Source organism: Syngnathoides biaculeatus, chromosome 6, assembly GCF_019802595.1.
Source record: "Syngnathoides biaculeatus isolate LvHL_M chromosome 6, ASM1980259v1, whole genome shotgun sequence".
In the NCBI taxonomy this organism is placed as follows: domain Eukaryota; kingdom Metazoa; phylum Chordata; class Actinopteri; order Syngnathiformes; family Syngnathidae; genus Syngnathoides; species Syngnathoides biaculeatus.
In genome coordinates, this window is record NC_084645.1 from 15,206,706 (window position 1) to 15,221,081 (window position 14,376).

The following is a 14,376-nucleotide window of genomic DNA, read 5'->3' on the forward strand; positions in this document are numbered from 1 at the left end:
TCCCCAAATAACAAAGGAGGGAGTACATCAAGCTTCCCTGTTTCACAGCAAAACTGTTCTGACCTAAAAAAAACAAGTTTGTAGTTGCAAAAGCAACCATCGAAACAGGAAGAATTATAAAAAATGAGTACCACCTTTTCTTTTTTGCTTTATTAGCCTCACACACTACATACTGTCAATGGTTTCCTGTTGTCAAGCTAAAATTAAACCTAGGTTACAACGATGCTCAATACAAACTTGAACATACTTCACAACAATGGCTACACATAGCTAAACACACCAGTGGATACTGGATATATGTGTGCGTGCGCGTGCGCGTGTGCGTGTGCGTGCGTGTGTGTTTGTGTGTGTGTGTGTGTGTGTGTGTGTGTGTGCGTGTGTGTGTGCGTGCGTGCGTGTGTGTGTGTGGTGTGTGTGTGTGTGTGTGTGTGTGTGTGTGTCTGTATCTGTGTGTGTGTGTGCATGTGTGCATGGGTGCATGCAAGTGTGTGTAGGTGGCAGCCGATAATTCTGTTGCTATCCAAGATCTGAGTTTTCATTTCCTTTCATTCTCCAGGCATGAGTAATCAATTTCCATACAATCCAATCGTTACGCTAATGTGAATGATCTTGTGTATTTTTCTTTACCCAGCAATGTTTTGCCATAACAAAGTTCACACAAGTGCTGTAGTTTTCATTGCACGCTAGAAACAATGAAGTACCTCACATGCAAATCTCTCACAAGGAGCATACCACCAATGATGCACATTGTCGTCGGTCTTTTTTTGGATGCAACAAAGTACTGAAGAACTTGGTGTCGTTATTTAAATTCCCAAGTGTTTTTTTTTTATTTTTGTTATTTGGGTTAGTGTAATAATAAGTTGAAAATCATAGCATCGTGGGTACATAACTAGCAGGAAGTATGTGCTCAAATGTGTGTAGTGTGAGCCACAGGCTGAATAGCTTGTGCCACTGTGCTTAAAAAAAATGGTTATCTTTCGCTGAAGTGTCTCTGTTGTTGGCCCACACAAGACACAACAGAGTTGAGGCGGTGACTTTTTGGACAACCCCGCTGCCAGTCTGTGGTGTTAAGAAGTCTTTTAGCCCACAAGCTGGTTTGTGGCTAGGGCCTTTTGTCGTGGCCCAGAAAAACACCGCGACAACAGCCACCGGTGGCTTTGAGCAGATATGTACATATTTTTGGGTTTTTCAACTATTGCTCATGAAGAAACAACAGGAAGCAGAGCTTGAGGTCGCAGAAATGAAGATGTTGAGGTTCTCGCTTGGAGTGACCAGGTTGGATAGGATTAGGATCATTAGAGGGACAGCCAAGCTTGCATGTTTTGGAGACAACGTTAGAGAGAGCAGACTTCGATGATTTGGACATGTCCAGAGGCGAGAGAGTGAGTATATTGGTAGAAGGGTGCTGAGGATGGAGCTGCCAGGCAAAAGAGCGAGAGGAAGAACAAAGAAAAGGTTGATGGATGTTGTGAGGGAGGACATGAGGACAGTGGGTGTTAGAGAGGAAAATGCACGAGATAGGCTTAGATGGAAAAAGATGAAATGCGGTGGCGGCCCCGATCGGGACAAGCCGAAAGGAAAAGAAAAAGAAGAAGAAGTTAATGATTGGTAACACAAAAATGCTTGCAATATCTCAACTTTATCATTCATGATATGACAATTTGAAAGTTTTGTTACAGATTATTGATTGATAAACATGATTTGCCTTTGCAAGCCACATAAAATTATCTGGCGGGCCGGATCTGGCCCCCGGGCATTGAGTTTGTCATAAATGCACAGCCATGGACTTTATGTATTAATATGTCACAAAACGCTAAAATGTTAGCTTAAGTGAAGATTCACAAAGGCTGTTCAAGACTTTTATGCACAATATGATTTAAGAAATATAAACTCTTGGTGATATAAAAAAAAGGTAACCAATTAGTTGAACCTTATTAAGTCTAATTTTCACTTTTGTTTTCAGAAATTGTCTTTAACCAAGCAAAAAAAAAAAAAAACTCTTTGCAAATACTCGATTGTTTGATAGAACTTTCAGCAGGATACTGAAGTACAAAAATATTCAAGAGCTAAAACCCTGCATTCAGCTCCCCCATTATCCTGGTGGATTTTTTAATCATTTTTTTAAAAAATTATTCAATTCTCCATGTGATTAACCTGCAAAAAAAAATCGATCCTCAAAATGGGAAAAGTTAATCCTCAAATAAAGAAATGAATACAAAATCTGCTTTTCAAGGATTTTTGAAAATTTTTACCTTATTTTGAGTATGTGTTTGTTTTTGACATGTTGAGAGGACACGCCCACCATATCTGACAACTGAAAGAATACCTCAAGTTTTGTACTATTTTGAATCCCAAGTTAATTTATTGTTATTTTATTCAATAGAATTTTTGTAATTTGTCAACAACACTCTTCTCTGTGGTTTCTCAAATCACAAGGTGTGTTTTTTTTCAGACTTTAATAGTTTTTAAGCCGTGTGACTGGCTTCAGCTCACCAGTGACACAAATGAGGACCACCAATATAAAATCTGTCAATAAAAATAATTTGTTTAAGTGTAAAACTGCTGCTAACTGCTGTCCCCTGTTCTGTTTGTAGGAGACAGCAATTTGCAGATTACATTAACATCCAGTAATCCATTATTTGCTTGGTACCACTGAAGAAAAAAAATGGGAAAAGGCAAACAAAGAAAATGTTTTGTTAATAGCTTGCTGTTGGCTGCAGATTTGATCCAAGTGGTAATGCCAATTCTTTGGGAACACACACAAACATCATACACCCACCCATCATTAGCAGAGTCGTGTGAACACAACCACATTCTGTATGTACAAGGGTTTTTTTTTGTTGTTGTTGCATTTGCATTTGCATTTGCAATTGTGTGAGTTAAATCTATATTGTGTTTATTTTTGCGTATGTTTGTTTATCTGTGTTGGTACACATTTATGATCATATGTCCTAGCCAAACTGCCCTCACTTGTGTGTGCCAGACTGGCGGCATATACTGTACATGAAAGCTCTCACACGTTCATGAATTGCTCTTCAGTTGTGGTATTTCTGGACCCCTTCCCATCACCCTTACTGAACCATGAGAATGAAATTGACAGTCTTGGGCTAAAAGATGGCACAGAATACACAAACAAGTGTTGCCAGCTTCCACTGCATGTCTCAACAGACAATGGTTCGGAGCAGCCAAATGGCACCGACGCAATGCCCTTCTTAAGCAAATATTTGCACTCCTCTGTGATGTGTGGCCTATGCGTGTGTGTGTGTCTGTGGCGCGATGGCACGATCAGCTGATGCTCTTTTTCACTAAACCAGAGCCAAAATCCACAATGCGATTATAATGTGATTTTAAAAATACTTTTGTTCTTTTGAGTAGTGACATGTATCTGTCTTTACTGTCTTTAGAAACACATGATGGATCCTGCTCACAGCACAAAAAAATTGCCAAAAAAACAAGGAGAAAACAAAAGGGAAATGAATCAAAGAGAGGAAGAGGAAAAAACACAGAAAAGGGAAAGAACTCTGTAACCCCAAGGTACTGGTGGGGGCCAACGAAATGGAGCTTATCTGTTTTTTGTGCGGAAGATAACCAGAACGCTCAACTGGCGACAGGGAGAGGAGCCTTCACTCTGGCTGTGTGCTTAAATTGTTCACTCTGCGTGTGTGTCTGTGTGTGCATGCATGCGTGTGTGTGTGTGTGTGTGTGTGTGTGTGTGCGTGTATGCGTGGGTGTGCGTGTGTGTGTGTGTGTGTGTGTGTGTGTGTGTTGTGTGTGTGTGTGGTGTGTGTGTGTGTGTGTGTGTGTGTGTGCGTGAGAGAGAGAGAGAGAGCGAGAGAGAGAGAGAGAGAAAAGAGAGAGAGTGTTGCACAAAGGTCCAAGTCAACACTTGTCATTCATAAGGGTATAATAACATCCATGGGGATCTGAGTATGGCTTATTAAACTGGCAAGATATGCAGAACAGAAGTTGGCAGTGATTGTTGTTCCCATGTGGCAATTTTACTCGTTAAAAGGAGAAAAAATACCTTCACCATTCAGTATGAGGTGCAAAAAATGTCAGGATCTTACTTGATAATGGACAGTTGTTTATCTTAAACAGAGAAGCAATAATGACAGCCACTCCGACCAAGTTATTTTGGAGCGATAGGTAAAAGCCCTGTAATTTTGAGCGATTGCTATTTTCCTCTCAGAATGGGCTCTCCTATGCTGATCTAAAATTACATGTTGTTCAAACACAGAGGGAAGTGTCCTTGGTCATTATACAGTGTGCTTTATTTTTCATCTTCCAGCGCAACATGTGCTAACATCACCAATTATGTCACATCTACGCATCACCTTGAATATTATTTTAAATGTTGTATTCCTTTAATGCACCACTGGAACCTGACAATAATGTAATCAAATATCTTTTTTTCTTTTAATGTCTTCAAATAAAAAAAAGTATGCGTGTGTGTGTGTGTGCACGCGCGCCTGTGTGTGTAGTCCAAATAGGACCCTGGTGACCTCCACATTGTGACACTGATGTGTAACAATGATGAATGCCCTGGGAGAGTGAAGTAAGGACCCACCTGCATAATGTTAGCGTTACAAAGTCAGAAACCTTAAACGTTGCAAGATGCTGACCTCCCTGTCTAATTAAGTGCAGCGTTTCGCTTTTAAAAGTGCACTGCCGATGACTTCCCTCTTCTGGTAACACCTATGATTCTGTTTTCTTTTTCTGTCTATATGAAATGCAGATTGTATGAAACAAGTTTTATTACCGTATTTCTCGAGATAATATATTAAACATGGATCTTCAGTGGGGTGGGTGGGGGGCGGGTGACTCTTGTGAGAAAGTGAAGTGCAGGGAGCCTGTAGCACCACACACAGAGTACATTTCAGTGTTAAGCTGTGACCCCTTGTTTTCCAGTGAAAGGAAATTATCATGCAGTGACCCAGTGACCACACAGAAAACCACTTCCTCTACTGTTGAGATGTTGAGATTTCATATGGCTAAACTGTCTTCCCACACAAAACAGCCGAGCACAAGTCATGTTAACCACCAAAGCTTTGACAGTTCAATGGTGTGTTAACACCAGAACCCTCAAAATTGCAATATTTCAAGATGCAGCATTCAAAATAGCATGTTTCGGATGTGAGTGGGTTGTATGCGTCCTTCTCTTCTTTTTTTTCTATAAATGCAAGGATGAGAAAGAGAGTTTGATGTGGAGGAACTTCACTGGGCTGCACAGTCCTGACCTCAACCCTATAGAACACTTTTTGGATTAATTAGAGTGTAGACTGAGAGCCAGGCCTTCTCATCCAACACAAGTGCATAACCTCATAACTGTGCTTCTGAAAAAAATGGTCATAAATTCCCATAAACACACTCCTAAACCTTGTGGAAAACATTCCTGGAAGAGTTAAAAATGTTGTAACTGGAGATCTGGGACCGACATCATGCTAAGCCCTATGGATTAAGAATCGGATGTCTTTTAAATTCATATCTGATTCAACGCAGGTGAGCGAATACTTTTGAGATTATAGTGTACATGAGAATCAACAGTTACATAATTAGGGTACCCTCCTCCGCAGTAACTGGTTTAGCAAGAATCAACAATTAGATAGTTTTGTGGGGTGCTGAAGAAACACAATCCCCTCTTTATACTCTGAGCCCATGCGAGGGTTCAGAGTGAGTTATATTTTTGATTTGAGGAACATGTGGTTTCTTGAAAATCAGCCAAATATTTTAGATATCTGTGTAATGAATAAACAGAGAGTTGATTCATGCTCACATTCATGTTCCACCTGATGCACACTGCACACAGCGACGTGGACCCTTCCAGAGGCCGGTACAGTTTGTCCTGGCTGTGCATGGTCTGTGGTATGACCCCCATTTTCCCTCTCTCCGTCACTTTCTCTCAATCTCATTTCCCCCTCTCCATCCCTCTTTTCAGCCCGCTGCAATTAGAGGGGCAAAGTGGGATAAGAGGAATGTGTCAGCATGCTTTGTAAAGGTTGAGAGAAAGAGGGAGTACGAGAGAGAGTGGGAGAGAGTGAGAGAGAGAGACAGAGAGAGGGAAATGAGAGAGCGACAACCGAGGGGAGGAGAAGAAAAGAGAGAAGGCCTGTCTTAATTGGCCTGTGTGGCCACACTAGGCTGTGATGCTCTGTGCTTGACGAACCCTGTGCCTCAATAGTTGGCCCAGCCTTACATGCATCCGGCCAACCACAACTAACTCTAGTGTGCTCTTTGGCAGTTTCCAGTGTCAGGCCTGGGAGAGTTGTGCCACCCACATCTACACCCCACTCTGCCATTCAGGAGGCCTCTCTGATGGGATGAATGCGCTCATTTGAGATTATTCTTTGTTTAGCTCCTGTTTTTTTTTTTAATTCTTTCTTCATTAGAATTATGCTGTAGTGATGTTACAGTATGTACTGAATGATGGCAGATTTACATCAGCATTTGTTGATATTTAAGACAATGTGACATACTGTAGTTTTCACCCTCATGACTTGCACAGTTTAATTTATCAATATTTTGTTGTGCCATTATATCAATATATATGGTCCAGGTCGAAAACATGTATCCCCAGGCTGAATGTTGAGTTGGTTGGAAAAGAGCGTACAATGGCTAAATCCTGCAACAAGTTGTGTCAAGAGACATTCACTGATCTTATTGGCCAGTTTTGAAGAAATTCAATCTTTTTCTAAACCACTTTCTAAAGCAGTGGTTCCAAAACATTTTTTTGGACACGCCACCCCTTTTTGGAGATTAAATTTTCTCCCCCTCACTTGCAAACATTACTCCTTGGGAATCAAGAAAAACATGAAGAACAGCTGGGTGAAACTCAATAATGAAAAGTGTTCATGGTAGTTTATGGCAGCCCTGTCATAACGCCCGACAGTTTGAAAACCACCGTTCTAAAGGATTCTGGTGGTTGCTTTTAGCATTCTAATCCACGGTGTGTGTACAACACGGAATATGCCTATATTAAGAAAGGACATGAAACTTTTGGGAGCAGTTAAACATTTGTCGTAATACCATCTAAAATATACCTAATCATAAAATAGAGAGATATGGTATGAGTAATGATGGCCTTTACACTGAATTTAAACTACTTATGATGACACGTAAGTACGATACGACACACAATTAAATAAAAAGCCCCTATGCTAAGATATTTTGCGTGCACCTATCCAGCACTTGGAAGTTTGCAATGAGGATTGCATCATGCAGTAGCCATTCTAAAACAGCACAAGTATTTTGCAAGATTTGAGGGAGAACACAAGCTCCTCTGCAATGACGATCACGCAGAATCACACATAGACATGAAACAGAGCAATGCAAGAAAAAGAAATGTAGCGTTGTTCATTTTCAGGCTTTCACTCTTGGACAGTAAAATGAAATAGCAGTGACAGCTCAGCGTAAACTCCATTATTCCAACATTCCCCAGAAACTGTTCCCTTCCGGGAAGATATTCAACTTTAAATCCGCCCGATAACAGACAAAGCATGGTGGGTATGTGCAAGCAAGTCTACGAAAACAGGTCATGCCATTTTCTAAACATGCAAGTGATAATTTGAGACGCCGGGATCCAAACATAGCTACAGAATGGGAACTTGCTCCATTAGTTATATTCCACTGCAGAATGGATGTGACAACAGGCCACATTTACTGTGGCACACAGGAGAGGAAGGATTGAATGAAGTGCATGCAGCCTCTCTGCCTTCTATATGAGAGTGGTGATGTGCACACTTTGTCCTTTCACAGTACAGAAGAAGACAGAAGGGAAGACATGGAGGGAGGCAGGCAGAGGTGGAGAACAGGTGGGTAGGGGCGGCAAGATGAAAGCTGCAGAAAATTCTTTATGAACCCTCAAGACACGATAAATCATTTAAATGGCACAGAAATTTTGACTGCTTCTGAAAGAGGTCCAAAACAGCAAAGTCGAACACACAAAGTTTATATTGCACAAGCAGGAAGCCCTTGCAGAAGGTGGACAATGCTCAGGATGCAACAGTAACTATTCTACATATTGTATTTTTGATAAAATGTTTTTTTATTGATATTAAAAATCAAAGTACATGAATTGTACATTTCGGACTTTCTAGCGTGCTGAGGTTAAATCAATAAAATACACACAGGCTGAGTGAGCTAGTGACACATAAAAGGTTTCCATTGCTTGGCATGATATTTCTTCATATTTTGCAAAAGAAGTGGTTGTCTTTCATTTTAACAACACAAGGGTTAGCCTGTTTGAACATTACAATAGTGAATGAATGCAGTCCCAGCATAATAATAGTAACAATAATAATAATAATAATAATTGCACTGTGTTTCTTTGCACAATGGAAGTAGAATATAATCTTAGAACTATATGGACGATATCTGACGGAAGCAAATGTAGAAGTATTGGCTTGAGCCTTCACCTCAGTATGGCTAGTATTGATTAGGGCTCCATTTGGGTGATGTCTAACCTGACACAGGACACGGGAGGAAGCGATAAGGTGTCAGTCATAGGCTTCAGTGGTTTGCCACATGATTATGGAAGGTTCAAAATAACAACTCCTTAGCCCCACCCCACCCCCCACATACATACATACATACACAAACACACGATTAACTCTTAGACTCGGGAAATATTACTCCTCCCTGCAGTGCACATATTTGTTTACCAGAATCCTATGACTGCATTAGCCCTTCATTAAAACACATAATGCTTGGACGAGTGGTAGGTGATGCTTCATAAGATCAAGGCCATTGTCAGATGATGTAGATGAGCCATCTATCTATCTATCTATCTATCTATCTATCTATCTATCTATCTATCTATCTATCTATCTATCTATCAAGAGAGGTAGAGAGAGAGATTGAGAGAGAGAGAGAGAGAGAAAGAGAGAGAGAGAGAGAGAGAGAGAGAGAGAGAGAGAATGACCATTGATGAAGGCGCAACGTGCGAGTTAAGACCCTGTAGTGACATTTGTTCCAATCGACACACTTGCAAATGACAATATCTGCAGCAGTGGCACATAGACAAGCTGCTCCATAGAACATCATAGGACACCGAGCACAATTATGAAGACATTATTTAATTAAGGACTCAACACTCCCCTGCCATCAATACCAAAGTGGCTTCAAAACATAGTGGGTTGAATACAACTGATGTTGAACAGTTTCGGTTAATATTTACTCACTGGTACTTTGCGTTTCTTTTGTAACCTTGACAAACGTCTGGAGACCCATGCAGATCATTATTATTACGAATATGTGACTATTTCAGTGACATAACATGCCTACAAAATTCAGACTACATGATGCTGTTAAAATATTAATTTATAGTAACTATGGCAAATGAAAAGGGGGATAAAAGACATTATTTTTGGTACAAAGCATCTAAAAAAAAAGCCTTACAGCTCCAATTGGAAAACAGAGATCATACAAAATAAATTCGTCAGTTGAGCATCAGTGCTGCGCATATTATTTGGACCAATTTTCAAATATATTTTATAACAAAATAAATAATGCGTTTATACAGTGCCCTTATTTGTATTTCAACAAACAAAACAAAAAGCTTGACGGCTCATTACGCAAGATACAGCTCTGACTATAGGAAATAACACAACGTCCCTGGAAACTAATTATTTATCTAAAGATATATATATATATATATATATATATATATTTATATATTTATTTATTTATTTATGTTTAGATAGATATATTCAAGTATTTGTTTTCAGGCAAACGCATATGAATACGACTGATATACAATAAAAATAAATGTTAGTTGACATTATTGCTGCTTTTTCCCTTTGAATCATATATATATATATATATATATATATATATATATATATATAACGGTAAAATAACATCATGACATTCATGATGGAAAAACGCCTAACTTGGAAAAACCAGGAATGTCATGGTACCAGAAACAGACAGGGCTTTCCTTTTTTTTTCATTAAAATATGGATACGAAAAGAAAACAACAGTAAGATCAAAATAAAATAAAATCAATCAATTATCCCACTTGTCCATGCCATGATACTTCCTGTCAGAGCAGTCTGCAAAGCCACTGTAAACAGGAAGTACTGTCCCAGAACCGTTGTACTGTCCCAATCCAGGCAGTCCACGGTGTCCCATTTTATGTTCCCTGTGTCCATCTGCCTCTGGGAGACAGGAGGTCCAGGGCCAGGGTCTCTTGTCCCCCTTGCCGTGTATGCCAGCAAACTAGTGATGAACAGCAACTAGCACTTCCTGTGAGCCTCGATGCCATCATCGCCCCCATAGTTTTTCAGTGACACTTCCCCCTTGACATTGCCACTGCCAGGAGCTCCCCCATATCCTTAATCCCGATTTTTTTGAGTCACACTTTCCTTAAAACGGAAAGCTATAATATTTTCAAAGGAAAAAAACGTGCTTTTCAACCTCTTCTTTGAGTCCTTTCCCAAAGCTAGCACCATAGCATTTTTTAAGCTACACTTTCATTGTTCATAAAAAAATAGTGCCATATATTTTTCTTTACTTTGACGTAATCCGTGGCAATGTGCAATTTTGCAGACTCTTTTCTGTTTTTTGTTTGTGATCAAAAGGTGCTGGAACAGGAATCTAATTTTACAAAATAATTCCTTACAGTGTGGAAGTCCCTTTATAGGTAGAGGTGCAAACTAAAAAAAAAAAAAAAAAAATTTTGATTTTCAGGGGAGGTTTGCCTCAGGAAAAAAAAAAAAAGTATGTGGAATGGATTCTCTCGTGCAAGCTTCTCCTCACTTGGAATTGTTTTCCACCAGGAAAAAAAAACATTCCATTGGGTGTCCTCTTGACACTTGCAAACCACAGATCCCTTTCATCTTCTTGCTCCCTTCCATTTACTCTTTTGCTTACGGGTCCGCCTGAATGGCTTTCAGTCAAATTGTTAAATTTTTGTTCATCGTTTGTTGTTTGTGCCTTTTGTGTCAGTGACTGAAAGAGCTAGCGAGAAAAGAAAAAAAAGTTCAAACAGGAAGAATGTGAAGGCATGTTTGTGTTCCGGAGCATGGTGGTAGGGTTGGCGGGGTATTAGAAAGGGGGCAGGGGGTCAAGAAGTAGTGGATGAGAATAGGCTGGGGGGATTGGTGGGCTCGGACAGGGCAGGGGAGGTCAAAGAGGACTGCCACAGAAATGACGTCAGAGACAAAGCTATAATCCCTAGGCTTTTTTGTCCTTCCAAACCCTTGTCTGTGCAAAGGGATGGCAACAGGCTCATTTGTGGTTGACGTAGTTGTTCGTGGTGAGCAAGACGGGCGGTAGTTTGCTGGGCAGGCTGATCAGGGGCCTGTGGAAGCGTGCTTCCTCCTGGGCTTTCATCTTCTCCGCCTGCCTTCGGAACTTTTTGGATCTCAGGATGGCGGGGACACCCCTCCGGAGCCGCAGAGCTGCCTTCCTCTGCCACAGCTCGTATTTGGAAAACTTCATGGGCACATGCTGCTTCCTCTGGGCTTCCTTTTGTGGCGTGCCGGCAAAAAAAAAAGAAAAAAAAAAAACAGAAGCAAAGAGGAGAAGGTGGAGTCAGTTCATTACGGGTGATATGCTTATTTTCTGCAGTCATTGTTTGGCCAATCAAATGTCATTCTTAAAGCTGCAAGTCATAACAGCCTCGGCTCGCTTCCCAACGGTACTTGTTTTGGTTTCCTCAACTGAGAGAAGCTGTCAACACATGCTTAGTACAGCCTCTTTAACATTCTGTGAAAAGGATCAGTGCTTGCCTCGTATACATATGAGGAGCTGAATGAATGACTGAACTGCTGCATCTTAAATGACAATATAAACACTGCAAACTTAACAATGATAGGTGTTTTGATGAGTACCACTGAATGAGAAACAAGAAGGAATGGTAGCAAGGGTGCTGGAATTTATGCGCCAGTGGCCAGTGATCCATGTGAATGGCTTGTTTTGGTCCTGCCACTTGAAGAGTGTTTATCCCCCTTCATTCACTTCAGGCAGCTCAATAGCTTAAGAACAGCTGGCCCTCAGAGCAGGCTGTACCCATCAACTCTCCTTGCCTGGACAAACCAGGGACATGTCCAAACTAATTCCCTAACGGGGAACACTATTTGTTCAATTGCTTGTCGCCGACACATGAACATACAAGCATAAAGGGACAGCAGGAATTGGAAAATGTTGGGAACACAGCCGTTGCTACGTCTTCTTGTGACCTCAGTGAAACACCAAGCCAATTCCCTGCACATGTGAGGAGACTCTAAGACTTCAGTCAGGTGTTTATTTTTTTTTCTAAACGACATCGATCTAAAACACTGCCAGATTTTGAGAGGTCACGCTTCCATGACTAGTAATCAAATAATCTGACACTCAGAACACACTGTGTTCATCACGGACCAGCAGTCTCAGCCATTCACACAGTGTGTGAGTATGTCCTTTCTTGAGTACAATGTGCTGCGACTGTCTGGATGGTTTCCATGATGGTCAGCACTTTGCATGAAACTGCTTATCGTTAGACCATCTAACAAGATAGAGCGCTTTGTGCGTACATTTAGCTCTGTACAAGGTGTCAGGGATATAGGGGTGAGGCAAAGGTGTGCAGAGGAGAATGTGATGGGAGGAGTACAATTTCACTGGTTCCCATACTGCTGTGTTGTGACTTCTGTGATGCATACCTGTTTTAATGGAGGCATCACCGGTACGACCTGTAGAGTGGCCGACACATCTCTTTCTGACTTGGCGGGTTTGGCGCAATACTGTTCCAGAAGGTTGAGGTCACAGCTACGGAAACAACACTCCTCCACTATCCCACGGTTCTGGGTGCGCCTGGTGTTCCCCCTGCTGGTGGGCCTACCTGGGGAGAGGCGCAGCGTAATATGAGGCAATGAAGGCCGGATGTAGGAAACACAAACTCTCATCAGAAATGAATCGAGGTTGTTTTTGCAGGATTACAATAATAGGGGGGCAAAGAGGATAACTGAAAATCAATGACCACCTCCAACAAATCTTTTTGTTTTGTAAAAGATAATCTGATGAGGGCTATCTGGAGGTCCGTTAATGAGCGAATGCGCATGTAAACACCTTGCAGTGGGACAAAGAGACCTGTCCCTTAGGTGAGCAAATACATAAAATGGAAACTCCTGCCTGACCTTGTCGTTTGTCAAGTCAGCAGAGATAACTAGGATGAGGAGGGGCAGAGAACTAGAGAAAACAGCCTGGAGGATCGGCGCACGAGTGTGTGAGTCGTGAAAAGCAGGAGCCGAATGCAAATCAAAAGAGGAAGAGACCAGCACCAGAGAAGAATAAGGTTAAAGGTGCAAAGCATTCCACAATCAATAAAGGGCTCGTTTGAAGTATTGAAATTTCATGGGGCACAATATGAGGTTTGATTCCAGTAAGAGAAAGGACAGAATGAAAAGAGGGAGGAGAAAACATAGAAATTGGATCATGATCTGTTGGGGAAAAAAGCAACGTACAAAGACATTGCCTGTCTGTCAAAGGTCAGAATGTTTTCTATTTGCGTGTATACAGATATGTAGGATGTGTGTTGGAGCATATTATCTACTTCGGGATTAACGAACCGCCACAGTGCAAATGTATACCACTTCACAGGGTTTCCCAACATTATGCCACATAGGTTAATGAGACGAAATATGAAGACTAGTGTGGTTGTGACTGGCTCGTCTCTTGAGGTGCTATTACTTCAGAGGTAAACAAGCAGCCTATTGTGTTCTTTCGTGTGCAATGAGCGGTAGAGTGCGACGCGCCGGCCAGTCGTGTGCATCGATACCATAGCAGCCTTCTCTGATTTTGCGTGCGCGTGCATGTCTGTGACGCCCAGAGCCACAGGCGCTGCAAATATTGTAGTCTCGACTATGCAAACACATTGGAGTTTTTTTGTGTTTGTTTGTTTGTTTGGAGCGCGCCGGCACTCAAATGACAAAAAGTCAGACAATGGGGCAGCGCCGATACACGCGCGCGTGAACGTACTGAAATAGAAGCCTCTGTCTTCGCAGACGAACTGCAACGCGTCCACCAGCTCCCCCCCGCATAGAGTCTCCGCCGAGGTCATCTCCACCACAACGAGGGTGAGAGCCAGTGCAAAGAGCAACGAACGGCTGGATGAAGACATCTTCTTGATCTGCAAACACACACAAGCGAAGATGAACGTCCAGTCAAATTATTTGATGAATGATGATCCTGCTATTTTCCCCTGAATTTCTGACGTCTGGACGTCACTTGGTGTGCGCTTTTTAAATCCTTCTGTCACAACTCAGCAACGAGGAAGGAGAAGAGCTTATTGAGAGGGAAAACTAGTAGACAAGTGTGATTTTACCTCTTGCACAACATAGCAGACTTTGCAAATTCGGCTGCTCGATAGTTAACTACAAGAAACGCTAGAGTCAGCACGTT

The 14,376-nt window shown here is 41.5% G+C and overlaps 1 protein-coding gene across 1 annotated transcript in view; it reads right to left on the reverse strand.

The window, feature by feature from the left end:
- Positions 1 to 8,040: 8,040 nt before the first annotated feature.
- The window catches only part of igf2b (insulin-like growth factor 2b), a 7,116-nt gene continuing 780 nt past the window's right edge, over positions 8,041 to 14,376 (reverse strand). The window contains exons 2-4 of the mRNA XM_061822935.1: positions 13,954 to 14,104; positions 12,639 to 12,817; positions 8,041 to 11,466 (exon numbers count right to left, since the gene is read on the reverse strand). Of these exons, the coding sequence (XP_061678919.1) occupies positions 11,227 to 11,466; positions 12,639 to 12,817; positions 13,954 to 14,104 (570 nt within the window). The 3' untranslated portion in view covers positions 8,041 to 11,226. The remainder of the gene's footprint in view (positions 11,467 to 12,638; positions 12,818 to 13,953; positions 14,105 to 14,376) is intronic.